Raw genomic sequence first — 16,806 nt, 5'->3', positions numbered from 1 at the left:
ATGCATAAAGGCATAGGAGGTTTTAAAATAACCAAATGTCCAACATTTACCCCAGGTCCCCCTTCCACTGCCCGTGTTCACTGAGCCTAACATTCTACTGAATGCTGGGCATGTATCTTCTCCTTGGATTATTTTGTGCTGTGGTTTTCTATTGTTTCCAATCACACCTATCTTTTATATTTCAGGGATACTTCAAACCTTCTAGACTACCAAAAGTACCCCTTTCATCTTCCATTTACCACTAAAAATAATATCTAGTATAACAGAAAAAAATATAAGCATTAGAATCTGATGCCCCTAGGTTCTAATCCTAGCAATCCCACTTTTTGCCTATGGGACCTCAAAGAAATCACATAACTACTCTAAGCCTGAGTTACCTTATCTGTTGGAATCTTAAATGAGTGTAAATTACCCAATAAAATGCCCAGCATATAGCAAAAAAAACCCATAAATGTTAACTACCATACCCTCTTGGCTTAAATCAAGGTGATCAACCCCATGATTACAGTTAAGTAGCAGATTCCAGATTCCATGAGGTTAACGTATTTTGCAACTAATCTCTTTTTGTTAACATTTCTGATTATAAGCTTCCAACATACAAGCAGATGTAAAGACTTTTGAGTTATCTGACAGAGGAACAGTCTTCTTCAGTAATCTGTAAAATCTGGCTATTGAAATACTTATCAAAATTGTAAGTTCATAAAAACAGCTCTTCTTTATAAAGGGTAGCCGACTGTGCTTTTATTAGGTCACACTAAAACTAAAAAGCATGTCAGCAGTATCCCCAAGAGTGATGCTTAGCACAATATTAAACGCAGTGAAATAAGACAGAAGGGCAACACAATAAGCAATGAACACATCACTGCTACTAGTACAATTTAGCACAGAAAACTTCATTTCTCAAAACTGTAATGTCTTAACAGAATTTTCCACTACTTCAGTAATTATTCTTCCTTTAGATAAATAGAATGAGGCCAAGAACATTCAGCACAAAGACTCTCTTCACTATGCAAGTTAGCAAAGGAGAAGTAATTTTATTTTATTTCTTAATCTGACTTGATATTTCAAACACCAACCACTAGGAACAAATTTTGTGGTAAAACATTATTTTTACAAACACTTACTTGACTGGATATACAGGTCAAGGACCTATAAATATTCAGCGGGGTTAATAAATGGCTGAGACCTCTCAAACAGCCTGATCTAGAAAACTAGCTGTTAAATTTAACTTAATCAATTCAATAAATTGGATCCATTTGACAAATATAAATTATTCATCAATATTTACCCATGATTTCCCAAAAGAATAATACTATAAGTCATTATTATTACATATTATTAGTAATTATTAATGATCTGTGATAATATAGAAATACTATCCCCAGTTCAGTTCAGTTCAATCACTCAGTCGTGTCCAACTCTTTGCGACCCCATGGACCTCAGAACGCCAGGCTTCCCTGTCCATCAACAACTCCTGGAGCTTACTCAAACTCATGTCCATCGAGTATTATTTTATAAGGAAAATAAAAGAAAGTTAAGTGTGGAACTTCTAAGGAGAAAATATCTATACGCAAAGGTTCTTCTATTACTTTTTCAGCTATTTTTAAATGAATTTTCAGTTCTCATAATTAGTAGTAACCTACCTTAATCCATTTATAGATCCTGCTCAGTATTTTTAAATATCACAATGAATATACAACTTACTTTCTGATCACAACTGCCCAGTCTTCTGTATAACTTCTAATACAATCTCTAACATGTGGATCCATTTCACTGTTTTAAAAAAGAAAATATATTTATAATTTAGACAGGAAAGCACTGATGTTTGTGAATTTTGCTGCTGCATTCTTGTTGAATACCACCACAAGAAGCAGAATCTGAATAAAATAATGGAAGGCAGTTGTTTTATAGTTACACTAAAGCCAGAAATAGGTAGATGTCTCCTTACCTTTCTTCAGGTACAGCTGAAACAAGAGTTCTACAGTCCCTAGGACTACAAACCACTTCAATATCATCTGGAGGGAATTCAACCAAATCCCTTAAAAGTCCAGAATCCACAGCTAAAGGATGAGTAAGGAGGTAATCTTCCAAATCCACTGGGTCCACTGCCTCAGTAAGCGGCACCTTTATAAAGAGGGGTGGGTGAGAGAGGTGGGTAGAAAGGAACAGATGGATACAAGAATTTTAAAACTTTAAATAAAGGAGATTTATTATTTCAGAAAATATATTTTTCTCCAGTTATCTCTAAAATGTCAACAGATATTCAGCCAGATGAGCTAAAGAAATCACAGGTGTTGGCTTTCCTATAGTTCTTTGTGCTTGGGTCACACTCTCTTTTAATCTTGCTTCAATTTTGCCCTTAACTCTCACATAAAAACAGTAAGATAATTAACAAGTTTATAATACTTTACAATGACAAAATGCTCATTGAAGGAATTCTTTTTTATAATTTGGAATTTTCATTTCTAAGTTTCTTAATGGTGTCTTTATTGTTACTGCTGATTACCCTAGTAAAAACAGATAACATACTGTGGTAGGCTGAAAAACGGCCCTCCAAAAGATTGCCACATCCCAATCCATGGACCTTAAATGTCAAAATAAATAGATAAATAAAATACACAATAAAACACTGTTTGAAGATACCATTAAGGATCTTAAAATAGGGACATGATCCTGGTTTATCTGAGTGGGTCCGAAATGCAATCATATATATCCTTATACGAAGACAGAGGGAGATACAGGCCGCACCAAGGAGAAAACCATATGAAGAAACAGAAAAAAGAGATTTGAAGATTCTCGCCTTAATGATAGAAGTGATATAGCCACAAGCAGCCATCAGAATCTGGAAGAAGCAATAAAGTGATACTAAAAGGAGCCTCTGAAGAAAATGTGACCTTGCCAATACTCTGATTTCTACTCACTGATACGGATTAAAAACTTCTGGACTCCAGCATTGTGAGAGAGTACATGTCTGTTGTTTTAAGCCACCTAGCTTGCAGTAATTTGTTACAGCACCCAAAGAAACTAACACAGACCATATTAAAAGTATTAGCAATAACAGAGTATTTGTGGCATTCCTTAGCCAAGCTGAAATAATAGTTTTTGATAAGGTATTCTACTTCTTGTCTAATTCAAGAAAGAAAAATTATTCAGGCAAAACTATAAAGGATCTTCTCTTTTCGTATATTAACATAAAAAATGTGCAGCTGTAGATCAATGAAAATAAGAATATGTTATTTTTCAAGATATTCAATTGGGTAAAAATACTGCGACTTGCTACCATGCAAGTTCACATTACTACAAAGAAGGTGCTTTAATCTAAACTTCTCTGGACTGAACAACTAAACAGTTGTTAAAACAACATTTTAAAAATATTAAGTAAAATACTAAATAACTATAATATCATAAATACTCAAAAGATAGTAACAATTATTGTCATTATCTTTATGTGTTTTCTCATTTAAATCTCCCCCAAATCCGGTAAGTTAGAGATAATTACTATTTCAGTTCTACAAATAAAGGCAATTGTGGTCAAAGAAGTTAACTTCTGGAAATAACAGCCACAAAATGATGGAGCAAAATTTCAAACTGAGTCTTCAAAGTCTAAAATTCATGGTTTTCTCTCATAAGCATTCTATCTCACTATTTCATCAAGTACATAAATACACTATCATGACATTCTTTGTAGAAGCAATTCATAAAGGAAAGGGAAATCTTTTTCAATTACTGTTGCTGGAAAAGTTGGATAACTACACGGGGGGGGATGAACCTCAATCCTTACATCACAGCATGTACAAAAACTAAACTAAAACTACAAAGCTGCTAGAAGAAAATAGAATATCTTCAGAATATTTAAGTAGGCAGAGGTTTATATTTAGGTCTTTGATCCATTCTGAGTTTATCTTTGTGTATGGTCTATGGGGTCGCACAGAGTCGGACACGACTGAAGCGACTTAGCAGCAGCAGCAGCATGGTGTTAGGAAGTATTCTGATTTCATTCTTTTGCATGTAGCTGTCCAATTTTCCTAGCATTACTTATTGAAGAGACTCTCAACACTAAATGACAGAGAAGATAAATGATCTTGTTTACCAAAGTCACAATGAAAGTCACTGGTCTTCTAGGTGTACTGTTAGCTAGGCTTGGAACAGGAAATAAGTATATGTTTGCTACAACTGTCTCCACTCTCCCTGCCTCCCATCAGAGACAACCGCCTGGGCTAGTTTTCGGATGTAGTGATAAGATGCTTACAACTATATATTATTTCGCAAGACTCCAAAGAAAGATCCTGTATTTACAGATCCAAGGGAGGAGACTGAAAAATGATTTTATAATAGAAAGTGACTAGACAGTAAGCAGGGTTGAAGGGTGACAACAAGAAGCAACAGTGAGGCACTAGAGTCTCTTACAGGCAACGTGAGACACACCTTACTTCAACAATCATAGTACTGGAATTGTGACTGACGTGTTTAGTGTTAAGATCTCTTTCAAACGCTTCAGGTATACCATCAAAATTCTTATATTTGATTAGTGGTTGTTTCAGGCTAAAGGGAAGGGGGATTAATTAAAGGGTGATAGCCAAAGATTTCTTTTTGAGATAATGAAAATGTTTTAAATTGACCGTTATGATGGTTGCACATATCTGTGAATATATTAAATCCACTGAATCATAAATTAAATGGGTGAACTGTATGGTTATGTGAAATAAATCTCAATGTAAAGCCATTAAAAAAACTGAAACAGAATCTAATCATATACAGAAAATACAGAAGATAGGAAAACAAGTATACAAGGAAGAAATTTCAAAAAAGTCAAATCAGAATCTAATTACAGGAAATACAGGAGACAGAAAAACAAGTCTACAAGGAAGTATACATAAAATCCAAAAGGCAGGAAAACTGTAAGACAACTAATCCAATTTCCTCAACAAGTCAATGGCACAAAAACAAACTTAATAGTTGGCGGAGGGAATAGTATTCTACTGTATAGATACACCACATCTTCTTTATCCATTCATCTGTTAATAGACATTCAGGTTGCTTCTATATATTGGCTATTGTTAGTAATGTTGCTATGAATACTGGGGTGTACCTTCTTGAATTAGTGTTTTCATTTCTTCAGATAAATACCCAAAAGTGGAACTGCTGGATCATAGGGCTTTTTGAGGGACCTCCATACTGTTTTCCCCAGTGGCTATACCACTTTATGTTCCCACCAGCAGTGCTCAAAGGTTCCCTTTTCTCCATATCCTTGCCAGCATTTACTATCACTTGTTGATGATAAACAACATCAAGGTTGGTTATCATCAACCTTATCACTTCTTGATGATAACTATTCTAACAGGTAAGAGGGAATATTCTCATCGTGGTTTTAATTTCTATTTCCTTAATGATTAGAGATGTTGAGCACCTTTTCATGTATCTGTCGGTCATCTGGATGACTTCTTTGGAAAAAATGTCCACTTAGTTCTTCTGCCCATTTTTAATTGGATTGCCTTTTTGCTATTAAGTTGCATGAGCTCTTTATATATTTTGGATATTACCCCCGCTTATCTGAAGTATATTTTGCAAAATTTTGCTCCCACTGTTGTTGTTATTCAGTCCCTCAGTTATGCCTGACTCCTTGAGACCCCATGGACTGCAGCACACCAGGCTTCCCTGTCCTTCACTATTTCAAACTCATGTCCATTGAGTCAGTGATATCATCCAATCATCTTCTCCTCTGTCGTCCCCTTCTCCTCCTGTCTTCAATCTCTCCCAGCATCAGGGTCTTTTCTAATGAGTCAGCTCTTCACATCAGGTGGCCAAAGTATTGGAGCTTCAGCTTCAGCATCAGTCCTTCTTCCAATGAATAGTCAGTGCTGATTTCCTTTAGCATTGACTGGTTTGATCTCTTTGCTGCGCAAGGGACTCTCAAGAGTCTTCTCCAGCACCACAGTTCAAAAGCATCAATTCTTCGGCACTCAGCCTTCTTTATGGTCCAACTCTCATATGCATACATGACTATTGGAAAAACCATAACTTTGACTAGACAGAGCTTTGTTGGCAAAGTAATGTCTCTGCTTTTTAATATGCTGTCTAGGTTGGTCATAGCTTTTCTTCCAAGTAGCAAGCGTCTTTTAATTTCATGACTGCAATCACCATCTGCTGTGATTTTGGAGCCCAAGAAAACAGTATCTTTCAGTGTTTCCACTGTTTCCCCATCTATTTGCCATGATGTGATGGACCGGATGCCATGATCTTCGTTTTTTGAATGTTGAGTTTTAAGCCAGCTTTTTCACTCTCTTCTTTCACCTTCATCAAGAAGCTCTTTAGTTCCTCTTCACTAAGGTGGTGTCATCTGCATATCTGAGGTTATTGCTATTTTTCCTGGCAATCTTGATTCCAGCTTGTGCTTCACCCAGCTTGGCATTTCACAGGATGTACTCTGCATATAAGTTCAATAAGTAGCGTGACAATATACAGCCTTGACCGTACTCCTTTCCCATGTGGAACCAGTCCGTTGTTCCATGTCCAGTACTAACTGTTGCTTCTGGACCTGCATACAGATTTCACAGGAGGCAGGTAAAGTGGTCTGGTATTCCCATCTCTTGAAGAATTTTCCACAGTTTGTTGTGATACACACAGTCAAAGGCTTTAGCATAGTCAATGAAGCAGAAGTAGATATTTTTCTGGAATTCTCATAGGATGTCTTTTGTTAATTGTTTCTTTAGCTGTGCAAAACTGTTTCAGTTTGACATAGCCCCAATTTGTTGACTTTTGCTCTTTGGTGTTTGTGCTTTTGGTATTATATCCAAAAAAAAATCATTTCCAAAACCAAAATCAAGAAGCTTTCTTTCTACATTTTCTTCTAAGAGTTTTATACTATTACCTCTTCTGTTTAAGACTTTGATCCATTTAAAGTTAATTTTTGTGAGTGGTGTAAGATAGGGGACCAATTTCATTGCTCTGCATGTGTCTATTTAGCTTTCTCAGCACTATTTATTAAACAGACTATCATTTCCCCACCAGATGCTCTTGGCACCCTTGCAGAATATTAGACCACCATATGGACAAGGGGGTCTAATATTTGGAGGATATTATGCTTTAGTGAAATACATCATACAGAAAAAGACAAATATTTTACAATATCACTCATATGTGAAATCTATAAAACAAAACAAACTAGAGAATATAACAATAGCAAAAAAAAAAAAAGCAGACTCACAGATATAGAGAATAAACCAGTGATTACCAGTGGGGAAACAGAACCAAGAAAGGGGTAGGAGATTAAGAAGTAAAATTACTATTATAAGGCTTCCCTGGTGGCCCAGTGGTAAAGAATCTGCCTACCAATGCAGAAGACATGTGTTCAATCCCTGATCTGGAAGATCTCACATGGTGCAAAGCAACTAAGCCTGTGCACCACAACTACCGAGCCACTGCTCTAGAGCACAGGAGGTACAACCACTGAGCCTGCATGCCACAACTATTGAAGCCCAGACACCTGAGAGCCCATGTTCTGCAACAAAAAGCCACGGCAACAAGAAGCCCGTGCACTGTAACTACAGAGTAGCCCCCTGCTCAAGAAACTAGAGAAACACCCACACAGCAACAAAGACCCCGCACAGCCAAAAATAAATAAATTACTATTATAAAATAAATAAGCTGCAAGAATATACTATACAGCAAAGGGAATAGAGTCAATTCTTATAATAGCTATAAAGAGTACAACCATTAAAGATAGTGAAACACTGTGTTATACATATGAAACTTACTTAGTATTATAAATCAGCCATATCTCAATTTAAAAAAAAAAGAGGAAGGAGAAACTACCCTCTTTTTTTAAATGCAAGTGATCTATGATCAAATTCCATCTGTGGATTTTGTTTGATCCTGATTTGAATAAATCAACTACAAAAAGACAAGTGAAATAATTGAGAAAATTTAACATGCACTGGATATTAGATGACACCAAAGAATAACAGACTATTTTGTTAAATGTGATAACAGCATTGCGGCTAAATAAAAAAATGTCAATGTTTTTACTTGTCTTCTACTTCTGTGTGTGTTTGAAGATTCGCATAACTTAAAAAGAACTTTCACAGAGAGAATATAAGAAGAGAAATTGAAGTCAGCAAGCTCTGACAACCCTTTGAAGGAATTCTGTTTCAAAGAAGAGCAAAGAAATATTGAAAGCGGGAGACTGATCGAAAAGTGGGGCAAAAAAAGAATTCTTTCAAATGGGAGAAATAACAGCACATCTGCATGTTTGTAGACCAATGGGAATGTAAGGATCCAGTAAATAGAGAGAAAAAGTAATACATAAAACAGCAAGGAGAATTACTAAAGTACTGTATGTTAGTAACAGAGAAGTTGGGATCTAGTTCACTAGTGGTTTATCTAAAGTAACTGGTGAATAGACAGACAATATGGGTACAGATGATAAAAGGTAAATACACATGGTGGTAGGAGAATGTGGATGTCCCTGACTGCTTCAATTTTCTCAGTGAAACAGGAAGCCAAGTCATCTTAAGACTGAAAATAGAGAAGAGCAATTAGGATTTTAAGGGAAGAGTAGGAGGCCTGAAATGAGTCAACTAAAACAGCAGGAGAAATATCAATAACCTCAGATGTGCAGATGACACCACCCTTATGGCAGAAAGTGAAGAACTAAAGAGCCCCTTGATGAAAGTGAAAGAGAGAGTGAAAAAGTTGGCTTAAAGCTCAACATTCAGAAAACTAAGATCATGGCATCTGGTCCCATCACTTCATGGGAAATAGACGGGGAAACAGTGGAAACAGTGTCAGACTTTATTATTTTGGGCTCCAAGGTCACTGCTGATGGTGATTCCAGCCATGAAATTAAAAGACGTTTACTCCTTGGAAAGAAAGTTATGGCCAACCTAGACAGCATATTAAAAAGCAGAGACATTACTTTGCCAACAAAGGTCTGTCTAGTCAAGGCTATGGTTTTTCCAGTAGTCATATATGGATGCGAGAGTTGGACTATAAAGAAAGCTGAGAGCAGAAGAATTGATGCTTTTGAACTGTGGTGTTGGAGAAGATTCTTGAGAGTCCCTTGGACTGCAAGGAGATCCAAACAGTCCATCCTAAAGGAGATCAGTCCTGGGTGTTCATTGGAAGGACTGATGTTGAACTTGAAACTCCAACACTTTGGCCAACTGATGCGAAGAGCTGACTCATTTGAAAAGACCCTGATGTTGGGAAAGATTGAAGGCAGGAGGAGAAGGGGACGACAGACAATGAGATGGTTAGATGGCATCACCGACTCAATGGACATGAGTTTGGATAAACTTCGGGAGTTGGGGATGGACAGGGAGGCCTGGCGTGTTGCAGTTCATGGGGTTGCAAAGAGTCGGACACGACTGAGCATTTGAACTGAACTGAAAACAGCAGGAGAATGAACAGACTAGGAAAATAAAATATTTTTAGTTTAAGCAATGTAGAAGTCTTCATGCATTAGTGGTCATATATGTAAAGTGAGACCAGTCAGTAAGACCTGTGTATTTTTCTCCAGCCATACCCAGCTGCATGAGTGCTGACATGAAGTAACCAGAAGGTTGGATTTAAACAGCACTGAGGTAGTGCCAATGACATGAGACGTTAAGGAAATCAACGGTATATGCAAAAGAGTAATTATAAATTTCAACAAATAATTTAAGTTTGGCAAGGAGAGGAAAATAAGCACATCAAGGAGTGAGAGACCTAAAAATGTTAGCAGGTTCATGGATTCTAGATCCCAGTGGAGCTTAACTACAGTTGAAGTCAGAGCACCAGAATAAGAGAGCAAGAGAGAGAAGAAGCAATTCTTATTGTGGAATTGTGGAACTGAAATTACATAAGGCTTACAGTTATTCATAATGACCAAATCCAGGGGTGACTATGGAAATGAACAGTGAATGTATAACACACAACACAGGCAATCAGTTCAAGACACTCAAGAGGGTATTAGAAGGACCATCTCCGTGCACACGGAAATCATCCAGAAATCTATATATTATAAACTTTCTCCAATCAGTATGTTACTGTTGTTAAAAATAAACTTCATATGTTAAAATTTAATAACAAATATTATTAACATGTCACTACAAGCCATTCAAACTACTATGCTCTGGCATACCATGTCTGTTCAATAGTTGGTGCTGTTTCATAGATAAAAAGAAAGTGTTAATATAACTTTATCCAACTCACTCTTAACTACTTTTTCAGTTTTTGACAAATGGAGCATGTTTTTAATTCATATTCCTACTATAGCTAAGTATCAGGTTTTTTTTTTTTATTAAAATTGATTATCCTCATGCCAGCCTCTTGAAGAAAAAAACATGTATCTTTATCTCTGACATAGCTCCTGGCTTAAAGCAATAATTCAAAACTATATATTCCTTTCTATTAAAGGAAATAGATAATACTATGAATCTACACAATTATATAACATTTACTTCAGTATCTATTGGGGCTTCCCTGGTGGCTCAGATAGTATAGAATCTGCCCGCAATGTGGGAGACGCAGGTTTGATCCCTGGGTTGGGGAGACCCCCTGGAGAAGGGAATGGCTACCCACTCCAGCATTCTTGCCTGAAGAACTCTATGGACAGGGAAGCCTGGCAGGCTACAGTCCATGGGGTCACAAAGAGTCAGACACAACCGAATGACTTACTTTCACTACTTTCAGTACCTATTATTTCTAGAGAAGATTCCTGAACTTTCATGTATGAATCCAACTTGGGTCTGAGACGTTCTATTTATAAAATTCCAAAGTTGATTAAATCCTGAATATAAAGTTTTGGAGCTGATTAGGAAATCAACACTTCTGTAACACCTTCCAACACTCCCCTGACTCAAATTTCAGAAAAAAGTGAGGTAGCAACGAATAAGGTTGTTAGTGATACTAGTGATGGAACCCAATCCCCTGGCTCTTCAGTTCAGTTCAGTCATTCAGTCATGTCCAACTCTTTGTGACCCCATGGACTGCAGCTTACCAGACTTCCCTGTCCATCACCAACTCCTGGAGCTTGCTCAAACTCATGTCCACTGAGTCGGTGATGCCATCCAGCCATCTCATCTGTCGTCCCCTTCTCTTCCTCCCTTCAACCTTTCCCAGCATCAGGGTCTTTTCAAATGAGTAAGTTCTTCACATCAGGTGGCCAAAGTATTGGAGTTTCAGATTAAGCATCAGTCTTTCCAATGAATATTCAGGACTGATTTCCTTAGGATTGACTGGTTTGATCTTGCAGTCCAAGGAACTCTCAAGAGTCTTCTCCAACACCACAGTTCAAAAGCATCAATTCTTCAGCGCTCAGCTTTCTTTATAGCCCAACTCTCATATCCATACATGAATACTGGAAAAACCTTAGCTTTTGACTAGATGGACTTGTGTTAGCAAAGTAATCTCTCTGCTTTTTAATATGCCGTCTAGGTTGGTCATAGCTTTCCTTCCAAGGAGCAAGCATCTTTTAATTTCATGGCTGCAGTCACCATCTGCAGTGACTTTGGAGCCCAAGAAAATAAAGTCTGCCACTGTTTCCATTGTTTCTCCATCTATTTGCCATGCAGTGATGGCACCAGATGCCATGATCTTAAGTTTTTTGAATGCTGAGTTTTAAGCCAGCTTTTTCACTCTCCTTTTTCACTTTCATCAAGAGGCTCTTTAGTTTCTCTTCACTTTCTACCACTAAGGTGGTGTCATCTGCATATCTGAGGTTATCAATATTTCTCCTGGCAATCTTGATTCCAGCTTGTGCTTCATCCAGCATGGCATTTTGCATGGTGTACTCTGCATATAAGTTAAATAAGCAGGGTGACAATATACAGCCTTGACGTACTCCTTTCCCAATTTGGAACCAGTCTGTTGTTTCATGTCCAGTTCTAACTGTTGCTTCTTGACCTGCATACAGATTTGTCAGGAGGCAGGTCAGGTGGTTTGGTATTCCCATCTCTTTAAGAATTTTCCACAGTTTGTTGTGATCCACAGAGTCAAAGGCTTGGCTCCTATCTTTCCACTATTTTTCATGGCCTAGTCAGAATGTAACAGTAACATATCATATCTTAAACACATTACTTACTGTGGTATGATGGGATATATTGCCAACAATGTTGAGGTTTTTGAGCAGCTGGGGAGAGCCACTATACTGTCCAGAGATCTGCTTCCTGACTTCAGCAGCCACAGTTCTGCAACAAAAAAAGCAAATACATTGTTTGCAAAAAGAAATCAGCTTAATTTAAAACGGGAGAAAGCTAAGTATATTAAAAGTTCATTTAAAGAACAACAAAATCTCAGCATATCAGTAAGGGTATAAATTCATAAGCTCTTTTGGTAAATACTGCTTATAATTACAGTAGAATGTCTTTATAATGCTGATGCAGGGTACAAAACCGACAGTCAACTTACATAAGGCTTCCTTTTGTATACAACATTTCAGGGAAATATTCTGGCTTATGATAGAGCTGAAAGCTATAATAAGAAGTATATATCATAAAGTATATAAATTTTAAGGATATAAAATTAATTCTAAAATACTTTATAAACAATATTCATGCCCCATAAAATTATTTCCTATTTTTACTTAACTAATAAAAACTGTCTGCATACTCTGGTATTAATGGCTTTCTATACTTTGACCCTAATCACCTCTTCAGCTTTTATATTCTATCTCAAATTCTTCTCAATGAACATAAATTGCTTCCTAGAATGCTGTTTCTCTCCTGAATCCACAAATTCAACTCAACTATTTTAAAGGTAAGACTCAAAAGGCAAGACTTCCATAAAAGCTTCTTGACTCACCACAACTAAAATAATACCCTTCTTTAAAATTCTTAGAGTATTCATCATAACCTAACTCACATTTTTCTCCTTCCTAGTTATTTTTTCCACATTCATGTATGCCCTATATAAACAGAGGCAATGGTTTCATTCACTGCTATTTTCCCTAAAATATCTAGCATGTGGCACTTAAAACAGAGAAATGTTTATTCACCTCTGGGCCAGTTTGATGATACTTTTGTTCTGGAGTGTTCTCAAATTAACGGTTGAATTCAGAGCCCTGAACATCTTAGTGCCCAATCAAATTTCCAGCTGAATTTCTAGACAATCTCATTTTCCAAAAATTATCTGAATATTATATGATATAGTCTTTAGCCTCTTTCTTCTCTTCCATACTTCCTTACCTTTTTTATATTCAATCACTCCACACATACCTCTTGAGCACTGTTAGGAGCTGACTACTCAATTGGAAATTTTTGATACAAAGGTAGAAGAGCTATTTTTTAAGGCTCAAGATACTGAATTAGCTCAACTTTTTCTTTATTTGACTTGAAGTACTTTAGATCATATTTGTGTTTCATAAAAAGTTAATTTGTTATTTATAATTGCCAAAAATTGGAAGCTTATTCTTCAACAGGTAAAAGGATAAACAAACTGTAGTACATTCACACAATGGAATAATATTCAGCAACTAAAAAAAAAAAGAAATACTGTGCTAGCAAGCCAAAGAAAAGAGACATGGAAGAACCTTAAGAGAATATTGCTAAGCGAAAGAGACAAGGTACTGTATGATTCCACCTACATGACATTCTGGAAAAGGCAAAAGTATGGAGAGGAGAAAAAAAAACAGTGGTTGCCAGGGGTTGTAGGAGGAAGGAAAAGGAAGAGATGAATAAGTAATGCACAGGGCATTCTTAGGGCAGTGAAACTATTCTCTATGATACTATTATAATAGATACATATACTGTATATTTGTCAAAACCTAAAGAATGCACAACACAAAGTAAACATAATGTAATTTTTGGACTTTAACTAATAATAATGTATTAATATTGGCTTATCTATTATAACAAAGGTTTCACATTAATCCAAGATGTTAATAATAGGAGAAACTTGGTTGGGGTATAAACATGAGTGCTCTCTTGACTTTCCACTCTTCTTTAAATCTAAAACTTCTCCCCAAAAAGTCTTAGTTTTTTAAAAAAAATAAGCAAATGAATAAAAAAGACTAACTGACAACAGACAAGGGAGGAAGAAGACAGCATGAAGAAACCAGTAGAGATTAAAGATGAAAGCTAAAGAGAAAAGGTAACCTTTGAAGGAGAATACAGATTGAGGAGAGGGCAAAGGACAAAATCTGTAAAGCACCTGGATGTGAGAGGATAGGAACATTCACTTCAGTTTATGGCTCCTCTTAAGTCTTTTAATGACACCTATACACTGAATGTTCATTAGGTTTGGTTTAAAAGGCCTTACAATAGACGAAAATATGAAAATGCCTTTAAAGAGAGAGAGAGAGAGAGAGGCAGAGAACAAATATTATATCTCTACCTTCCTCAGTGCCACTTAACTCAGTCTACCAATCTCAACACTACCTCAGTGTTTCTGTTTTTCAGTGTTTCTGTGGCTAAACTATGAGTAATCTGAATTGTAAACTGCTATATTTCATCAAGGTCAAGATCTCACTAATTGTTAAAGGCTTGCTGTTACTTCAGGTACAGCTAAGAAAGAAAAGCCTCGCTAATTAACCATTACACCATCAATTAATTGAAAGACACACTCTGATTTCACAAAATGGTAGAAAATGAAACAAAGTTTAAAATATTACTTCCAAAAGAGACAATCTTTCACTTAATAACAGAGATATGCAAAAGATTAATCTCCACATTACAAATATTTATCTTATTTGTACAAGACATGATTTCCCCCAAAGAAAAAATCAGCAAAAATTTGTAAAATAAGAACCATTTCCAAACTGAGCTATAATGGTAATAAAAATATCTGCAACACAGCAGAGGATGTATTTATATTGCGACTCTCTACATGAAAAGATTTCCTCAACGGTAATTGAGGAAATTTTCCCAAATAGAAAAGTCTCTCTAACTACACCATGGTCCAAAGTATGCATGACAAGAAATGTAATAAATACAGTTCCTGATATCAGTTAAACGCCTTTATCATAGATTACTTTTTTGATAATTTTTCCTATTCCTAATGTAGCTCATATAGTAAAGCAATACAAGGAAGTCTTTTTACTTCTAATAAGCTATTAACATCAACAGCAAAGTGGAAAGAGTAGGTCAAAAATCCCACAGTTACTTATGCTCTTAAATTATAATAGCAGAATATCTTCTTCCCCTCCCAGAAGAACATGATCCAATATTTGACCTATTTATCTCCTTACCAACTCTCACCAGTTCCACAAACTCCCTCACTATGTCAACACACATTAGTTTTTACCAAAAAAAAAAAAAAATGCATTCACTAAGACCATTCATCATGGAACATTAGAAATAACAAACAAAGGGTTCACACTCTGAGGGAAAATTATGTTGCATGTAACCTTTCATCTAACCTCATCCCACTTTCAGATGCCCCATCAACCATGATTTCCAAATGTCCCAAGACTAATCTGGCCCTCTCTCATCTCTACTCATTCTTCATGGGACCAGAGGAAACCCCCAAGTAAAGATGGCAGGCGGATTCTTTACCACTGAGCCACCTGGGAAACCAAAAGAGATTTTAGACTAAAATAAAAGAGGTTAGTTGAGCTACTCCTATAAGTTTACACACACAAAAAAGTCCACAATGTAATATGTCAAATAAGAATAATATCTCTTGGAACTGCTACTGCTTATATTGAAGACAGAATTCAGGGAAGAAGTGTAAGGGAACATACCATGGAATAGACCAGGTAAGGGAACATATCAAAGACAAAGCAAAAAGGGCTAGCTAAAAAGCCCCAAAAGAAAAAAGGTAAGAACAGATGATACTCCAATGCTGTGACTATACAAGTCTAAGACTGATGACCAATAGGTTGAATCATAGGTTTGGACCACTGTGTATAGTTGGTATTAAAGACAAAAAGAGGCAAAAATAAATAAATAAATAAATAAGCAAATACAACACTGTATCACCTTCCAAGTATTTGTGCCAAAAATGTCTAACCTGAACTAAATCAGACCTATATAACCATAAGTTTGCTTTCTAAGTCTGTGAGTCTATTTCCATTTTGTAATAAGTCCCTGTGTGTGTGTGTGTGTGTGTGTATGGTTATCAGGGGAGGATGGGGTGGGGAGGGATAGTTGGGGAGTTTGGAATTGACATATACACTGCTATATTTAAAATGGATAAGGAAAGGGACTTCCATGGTGGCCCAGTGGCTAAAACTCCAGCTCCCGAGGCAGGGGACCCACGTTTGATCCCTGGTCAGGAAATTAGATCCCCCAAGCCACAACTGAAAGATCCTGCATGCCACAACTAAGATTTGGTGCAGCCAAATAAATTTTAAAATTTTTTTAATTTTTAAAAATAAAATGGGTAACTGAGAAGGAACAACTGTATAGCACAGGAAACTGCTCAATACTCTATAACAACTAAACTGGAAAAGAATTTGAAAAAGAGTAGATACATGTATACGTACAACCGACTTACTTTTCTGTACACTGGAAACTAACATAACACTGTTAGTCAACTATACACCAATATAAAATAAAAAGTTCAAAAACAAGCAAAAAAACCTGTATATCTAATATCTAGATCACAAAAAAATGCAGAGAACAGTATTAACAATACTAAAAAAGGCAATCAGACAAAAACCAAAAGAAAAGTCATGTCTCTTTAACAAGTCAATGTAATGAATAAATAAACGCAGTGGGCTAAGCTTTAGCACAAAAAAGACGTAAAATTAAAGTCTACTCAAAAAGAAAAGAAAAGACTTAAATATAACCAAATACAATGAATAGTTCCTAACTGGATCCTGGTTTGAACAAGATATTTCTAAGGATAATGAGAAATTTGAATATGGACAAGGTATTACATAATTAA

The 16,806-nt window shown here is 36.2% G+C and overlaps 1 protein-coding gene across 5 annotated transcripts in view; it reads right to left on the bottom strand.

Moving 5' to 3' along the window:
• The window catches only part of DOCK7 (dedicator of cytokinesis 7), a 191,952-nt gene that overhangs the window by 153,131 nt on the left and 22,015 nt on the right, over positions 1 to 16,806 (bottom strand). For all 5 annotated transcript variants that reach the window (XM_081486625.1, XM_081486620.1, XM_081486621.1 and 2 more), the window contains exons 2-4: positions 12,062 to 12,167; positions 1,949 to 2,124; positions 1,705 to 1,773 (exon numbers count right to left, since the gene is read on the bottom strand). Coding sequence is in view for 4 of the 5 variants with exons in the window: in XM_081486620.1 (XP_081342746.1) it covers positions 1,705 to 1,773; positions 1,949 to 2,124; positions 12,062 to 12,167 (351 nt within the window). In the remaining variant the exon portion in view is untranslated. The remainder of the gene's footprint in view (positions 1 to 1,704; positions 1,774 to 1,948; positions 2,125 to 12,061; positions 12,168 to 16,806) is intronic.

The sequence above is a fragment of the Giraffa tippelskirchi genome, chromosome 5 (genome assembly GCF_054371585.1).
Source record: "Giraffa tippelskirchi isolate mGirTip1 chromosome 5, T2T-mGirTip1v1.2.pri, whole genome shotgun sequence".
NCBI lineage: Eukaryota > Metazoa > Chordata > Mammalia > Artiodactyla > Giraffidae > Giraffa > Giraffa tippelskirchi.
Note: the sequence above shows the minus strand (reverse complement) of the source record. Positions and strands in the feature narration are given on the sequence as shown.